General features: G+C 38.9%; 1 protein-coding gene across 1 annotated transcript in view; it reads left to right on the forward strand.

Annotated features, from left to right (window-relative positions):
• nyap2a (neuronal tyrosine-phosphorylated phosphoinositide-3-kinase adaptor 2a) overlaps window positions 1-5,219 on the forward strand; it is a 41,468-nt gene extending 36,249 nt beyond the window's left edge. Inside the window, exons 7-9 of the mRNA XM_060888268.1 lie at window positions 459-1,013; window positions 1,385-1,583; window positions 3,795-5,219. Coding sequence (XP_060744251.1) covers window positions 459-686 — 228 coding nt within the window. The 3' untranslated portion in view covers window positions 687-1,013; window positions 1,385-1,583; window positions 3,795-5,219. The remainder of the gene's footprint in view (window positions 1-458; window positions 1,014-1,384; window positions 1,584-3,794) is intronic.
• Window positions 5,220-7,500: the final 2,281 nt, after the last annotated feature.

Raw genomic sequence — 7,500 nt, forward strand, 5'->3', positions numbered from 1 at the left:
TGTGTGTGATCAGTGTGGTTTTAGCACACACGGGGCTTTAATATTCTAAAGTAAAACACTGATGTCAGTATAAAGAAATACAGAAATATAAATATGTTGTAGTTTCACTATTAGTTTATTGGCTGATCAGTAGGTTTGGGGGCGGAGCCTTGTCAGTTCTGATGAACCTCGTGTCAGTGAAACAGATCAAACCTGATGTTAGAGGGAAATAACAGTTCTAACAGTTTGTGAAACAGCTTTGTTGCTGTTATTATTATTATTATTATTATTATTATTATTATTATTATTATTATTATTTAGAAGTAACAGCTCATTCTGTAAAATGTTAAAATGACATCATTCAGGTTTACTGTAGGAAGAATAAATCGTGTGCAGCCTATAAACTGAAACTACATATACAAATAGTTAAAAAACATACATAAGGGTAAAGATGGCACCAACATTCTTTCACCCCCCAGATGCCCCCGGTGCCATGGGCATGCGGGGACAACACCATGATGGAGATGATCGAAAAGAAACGGCATCTTTGCAACGAGATCAAGGCAAGGCAGAAACCAGACAAAGCTCTGTGCAAACAAGACAGCATGCCCATCCTGCCCAGCTGGAAAAAGACCAACGGGGGCAAAAAATACGGCCCTCCACCCTACTCCACCCAAACCACAGTCTTCTGGGACACGGCCATCTAACATGAGGAAACGAGCGATAATCAGCTTTCAGGAATCCGGTCTGCAGATGCTGGAACAGTGTGGCGAAGAGGGGCGTGGTCAAACCAACAGTGGCTGATTAGCCAATAGGAACAAAGGGAATTTATTTAAAATTCTGTAGCAAATCAACTTAAATCTGAGGGGTTTAGATTTAAGTGTCCTTGGTTTCTTAGCACTGTTTGTATTTCATATTTTTATATGGAGGAAATGAAGCGGTGAAACGACGCTCGGTGCCGTTTGAGCTTCTCTAAAGCAGAAAGTCGAGTGGAAACAATCAGCCATGTGATGATATGCAGCCCCTTAAAGATGGTACTTTTCTTCTGTTCCTTCTCTTCTTTACTTTTCTTTCTTTTTCTTCTTTCCTTTTTCTATGTTTCTAAGTTGTATCAACGCTTGTCGGTGTTGACAAAAAATATATCTATAGCTTATATATGGTAAAAAAAAGAAATATGTTAGAATTGAACTGAATATGTGACGATTTTTATATTAGTGTGTTAAAGGAATGTCAGAGGATAATTTTTTTCATAAAAGGGATTTAACAAAAAGCACTATTTTAAGAAAAGGAATCTATTTTGGACATGTTGTGATGAAAGCGTGGAGATGGTGGTGGATCGTTGTCCAGGTCCTGTTGTTGTTGTTGTTCTGGTTGTTGTTCTTGTTGTTGTTGTTGTGTACTCGAGGTGCTGATCTCTCTTCAAATCGAACTCGGCCGCTTCGACGCCTGCTCCCTCTGGTGCTTTTGGACTCTTTAGTTTTCTGCTCAAAAGGACAACGCCGACTCTGTGGAGAACAAACCTGTGAAATGGCTGAGAATAGATGGATGTAAAAGCCTGTGCACATGTTAACTTGACTTCATATCATCCCTTTAAGTTATTTCAGGTAATACAACAAAAGATTCCATTGGTTTTAAGGGAGAAAAACATTTCTATGAAGCCCAGATTCTGCTTGGTATCACTTTAGTTTATATTTGATTTGATTCGGTCCTGTACCTGTGTTCATTCTACTGTGTTCACTTTTCTGTGTTTACCTGTACCTGTGTTCACCTGTACTGTGTTCACTTTACTGTGTTCACTTTACTGTGTTCACCTGTACCTGTGTTCATTCTACTGTGTTCACTTGTACTGTGTTCACTTTTCTGTGTTTACCTGTACCTGTGTTCACCTGTACTGTGTTCACTTTACTGTGTTCACTTTACTGTGTTCACCTGTACCTGTGTTCACTCTACTGTGTTCACTTGTACTGTGTTCACTTTTCTGTGTTCACCTGTACTGTGTTCACTCTACTGTGTTCACTTTACTGTGTTCACTTTACTGTGTTCACCTGTACCTGTGTTCACTCTACTGTGTTCACTTTACTGTGTTCACTTTACTGTGTTCACCTGTACCTGTGTTCACTCTACTGTGTTCACTTTACTGTGTTCACTTTACTGTGTTCACTTTTCTGTGTTCACCTGTACCTGTGTTCACTCTACTGTGTTCACTTTACTGTGTTCACTTTACTGTGTTCACCTGTACCTGTGTTCACTCTACTGTGTTCACTTTACTGTGTTCACCTGTACCTGTGTTCACTTTACTGTGTTCACTTTACTGTGTTCACCTGTACCTGTGTTCACTTTACTGTGTTCACTTTACTGTGTTCACCTGTACCTGTGTTCACTCTACTGTGTTCACTCTACTGTGTTCACTTTACTGTGTTCACCTGTACCTGTGTTCACTTTACTGTGTTCACTTTACTGTGTTCACCTGTACCTGTGTTCACTCTACTGTGTTCACTTTACTGTGTTCACTTTACTGTGTTCACCTGTACCTGTGTTCACCTGTACTGACTCTACTGTGTTCACCTGTACCTGTGTTCACTTTACTGTGTTCACTCTACTGTGTTCACCTGTACTATGTTCACCTGTACCTGTGTTCACTTTACTGTGTTCACTCTACTGTGTTCACCTGTACTGTGTTCACCTGTACCTGTGTTCACTCTACTGTGTTCACCTGTACCTGTGTTCACTTTACTGTGTTCAGTCTACTGTGTTCACTTTATTGTGTTCACTCTACTGTGTTCACCTGTACCTGTGTTCACTTTACTGTGTTCACTTTACTGTGTTCACTCTACAGTGTTCACCTGTACTGTGTTCACCTGTACCTGTGTTCACTCTACTGTGTTCACTCTACTGTGTTCACTTTACTGTGTTCACTCTACTGTGTTCACTCTACTGTGTTCACTCTACTGTGTTCACTCTACTGTGTTCACTCCTTAATCATTTTATTGCAAAGTCTTGTCAGCTCTTTTTGTGTGTTAATGATAGTCTCTTCTTCTCCTCTTCCTTCTTTAAGGTTGTGAACCTGTTTACTGACCAGGGCTAGAGACACTAATTAGACCAGGGCTAGAGACACTAATTAGACCAGGGCTAAAGACACTATTTAGACCAGGGCTAGAGACACTAATTAGACCAGGGCTAAAGACACTAATTAGACCAGGGCTAAAGACACTATTTAGACCAGGGCTAGAGACACTAATTAGACCAGGGCTAGGGACACTAATTAGACCAGGGCTAGGGACACTAATTAGAAAAGGGCTAGGGACACTAATTAGACCAGGGCTAGAGACACTAATTAGACCAGGGCTAGGGACACTAATTAGAAAAGGGCTAGGGACACTAATTAGACCAGGGCTAGAGACACTAATTAGACCAGGGCTAGGGACACTAATTAGACCAGGGCTAGAGACACTAATTAGACCAGGGCTAGGGACACTAATTAGACCAGGGCTAGAGACACTAATTAGACCAGGGCTAGGGACACTAATTTAATAAACCTGTTCTAACTACATTACACCATAAACACCTTATAAATATTCATTTAGTTTTACAGCTTTCCCATAATGAGGAAGACTTTCACACATTCACTCGACACCTGATTGCACTCACTGATAGTATTATAAAGTTTTGTTTGTTCATTAACACTTACACTGAACATAAATAGAGTTGTAAGGGTTGAAGTTACAGATTTATGAATAAGGGCTTCATAGAAAATGTTTGGGGAATTTTAAAAGGTGTTTGGAGCGTAATATAAATTAAGGTACCTCTCACACCAGGTTTACTACATCGGAGCCAGGTTCACTCCAACCTCTAGGGAAGAGCCATATTTCTGTGTTCAGCCGCTCCGGAATTACGGATGAACCAGAATCATGACTTTGAACCACTTGCCTAACAGAAGATGAGATCTTCACTGTACGCCTGAGTGATGCACATCCTGACAGATTCATCCATGTGATACTGAATCAAACAGAAGTGAATTAAACGAGTGTGAGTTTGTCCTCTGTGGTGTGTAGAATGACTTTATGTGTCACTGATAGATGAAAATCGTGAATCAATACAACAACGTTTGTGTCATTCAGTCACAGTCATCGGAACCTTCACGCGTTTCTCAGTGATCAGCATGAACACACTCTGTCCTGTGATTATTTATTTCTTTATTTATTTCTTTATTTTGCACTGCTGAAGGCAAGTCTTGATGTCAGTTTACACATCTGATTGCTCAGGTGTAACAATGCCACACCCCTTAAAGATGGTGGCAGTGAAACAGAAAGCCCCTCCCCTTTGTGCCAGCCACACCCAATTAACCCTGTTCTCCTTTATTATTTTTAGTGCACACGATTCCTCGTGAGTCCACTTACAGAGCTGACATCCATGCAAAACATGTTGCCTTTCAAGACCTGGGTTCACTGTGACTTAAAGTGGTGGCAGATTTAGGGAGGGGCTAAAAGGTCAAAGGTGAGCTGTGCGGTTCTGTTTAGAAGAATTATGACAGAAGTGGAAGCAGTTGTTCATGTACATGGTTCTGGACATATCTAGGGTCGGTTCATTGTTCTGCTCTTAGTGCGTTTTAACATAAAAACAAACCTAAATTACAAGTGAAGCGTGTTTAATTCCAGGAGCTAATACCAGACTAATAAAGATTAATATTAAATACATAAATAGGGCTAAAAGATGGGGCTTTTGTTTCATCTCAGACATCACAGGAGACTTCTTAATGAAGTTTTATTTTCTTTATGAACGCGCTAAAGCAGAGAGAATTTGCAGGAAAATGCAAAAACAAAACTAATTAAAATGGTGAACTGAAATAATGACAAAAACATACTGCAAACATATTAGAATTTTATTAACAAAAGTTAAGTATCTTGTAGAAACATTAAAGGTGGGGTCTCCGTTGTTTGCAAGCCAATTGTTGTGATATTTGAATTCACCAAAACAAACACGCCCCTAACCCAAACGGGTCCCACCCCTGTATTGATAGCTCCGCCCACACATACATACGTAACCCAGGCAAGTAACGGAAAGAAATGTGTCTTTATCATAGCTGAAGTGAAGAACAATACGATTGTAGATAAACAAACAAGCAAAAATGACACACAAGCATAATCATGTAAAGGACAAAGACATATTAGTTCTGTGTAACAAAACAAAACCAACGTTACTCACCTATCGAGAAGGAAAAAAGCGCCTCGGCGTCTTAAGTAAAGTTGGTCACATATTCACAGATTGGAGTTTCCCGAGTCAATAACTCCTGAGCTAAACACTGTTACTACACAAAACACGGTTGTAGCTGCGTCTCTACATTACTACGATAGAAAAGAGGTGTTATTTGTGTAGTAACAGTGTTTAGCTCAGGAGTTATTGACTCAGGAAACTCCAATCTGTGAATATGTGACCAACTTCCTGCTCCTTCAGTTCTCTCCAGCGCTGGAAAGCTGATCCTATATTAACACGTCCTACTTCTTACCTTATCGTACGTCTTTCTTCTCTTTCTTTCTTTGTTTTTATCCTCCATGTCAATATTAAAACCGCTTTCTGCTAATGTCACACATGCGCACTGAACGCTCTCTCCGCCCATATTGACAAACCCCGCCCCTTTCTGCTCATTGGCTATACGTTTGTTTTGTTTTTTGTTTATTTTGTCGTTCCGACTCATTTTCTGAAGCGTTTCTCAAACTTCGGAGACCCTAACTTTAATCTGTAATGCACATGATATAAAATAAATATATAAAAATCTCAATAATAATAATTATAATACTGCTACTACAAATAATAATAATAATAATAATAATAATAATAATAATAATAATAATAATAATAGGTTGCGCTGGATCATGTCCTATTTTCTAAGCTAGTCTTTAGTCATTATAAACAATTCCTAACTAACTTTATTTACACTATAATGAACACTCTGAGCAGGAGGAACACACTGAGGAGCTTCTGGAGTAGCTGCTGCTCTGTTGGTTCATGATCTAATATATCTGCTGAAGTGTTGTGTAAAAGTTTTGGGATCATTCAGACTTTAAATCTGGACTAAACCCTGAAGTGTTCTGCTGAAGGTCATTACAAGAACTGAATAAATGCTCTGAAAGCTCTGGTTGACTTTTACAGGAACATCCTAAGGTGCTTTATTCATCTGGTACCACAGCAATTTGTCAACAATTACAATTTTTACAATTTTTCACTGAATGAAACGTTATGATTTTTAACCATTTATAATTATATGTAACGTTGTAGAACGTCCACTAGACAAGTTCCTGTCATCACTTTTGTTACAGCAGATATAAACGTTTTCTCACCAGATTTATTTTTCTGGACAAAAATCTCACATCCTGCTGCATGTGAACAATTGTGAATATTAAACAAACTCACACAGTAAAAAAATGTTCCCAACGTTGTAAACGCACAATCTAAAGTGATCTATTGTGTTTCATGTGAACAACAAAATCCAAAAATGGGGTTGAGTTTGGAACAGAGGAGACAAACTGACTGAAAAAAAATGGATTATGGAACACAGATTTGATTATTGAAATCATTTAGCACTTCTGTGTGTGTGTGTGTGTGTGTGTGTGTGTGTGTGTGTGTGTGTGTGTGTGTGTGTGTGTGTGTGCATGTAAATATTCTATTCTATTCTGTAAAAGTGCGTTTGTTGCACAGCGGGTGGGGGGGGGTCTGATGTAAGCACGGTTATGTCACAGGTTGTGTGTTTTCTTGCACTGAGCGTATTGCAGTTTATTTTTCTGTCAGATGGAGAGTTGAAAGTGGGTATGATGATTATTGTACCACTGTTTTCTGTCTTTTAACTCAAAAAAATAAATAAATAGTTTTTTTTTTGCACTGTGTTGTCTGGACTGTGTGCTCATTATACATCAGAAGGAAATCTCAGATCTACAGGATGGGTGATGAAGCAGGTCTCATCATAAAGAGCCGTACAAACCGTCTTCTGCTCGAGTGTAAACAACATCCTGCTGAGTTTGAAGCAGAAGCCCAAAATGTGCTAAAAGGAAAGTTTAAATGTTAATTATGCCACATTTTAGCTGAAAACACAATTCAGTCTCTGTTAGCTTTACCGAAAAAAACCGTTAGCTAGAGTTTCACTAGCAGCTGATGCAGTTTATGCTAACTGCTGATGTTGATGCTAGCCTAATGTAGCATTAGCAAAGAGACAGTTTAAGTCTTTGATTCCATAAATTAATGGAAGAAAATTAGTGAAACTCCAGGATATTTTACTGAGGTGAGTTTTGTTTCTGGTTAACACACACACACCCACACACACACACACACACACTCACACACACACACACACACACACTCACACACACACACAGATACAGAAATACTGTTAATTTTTCTCTTAACAGTGAACTTTTGAAAAGCCTGCAAAAGCCTGTTAGATAAATGAGAAGAGACCTTTAAGGTTCAATAACTGAAAAAAAAATTCAAAAGTAAAAAAAATGAAAGTCAGAAATTAACCTTAGACCCCAA

The sequence above is a fragment of the Tachysurus vachellii genome, chromosome 15 (genome assembly GCF_030014155.1).
Source record: "Tachysurus vachellii isolate PV-2020 chromosome 15, HZAU_Pvac_v1, whole genome shotgun sequence".
Lineage (NCBI taxonomy): Eukaryota > Metazoa > Chordata > Actinopteri > Siluriformes > Bagridae > Tachysurus > Tachysurus vachellii.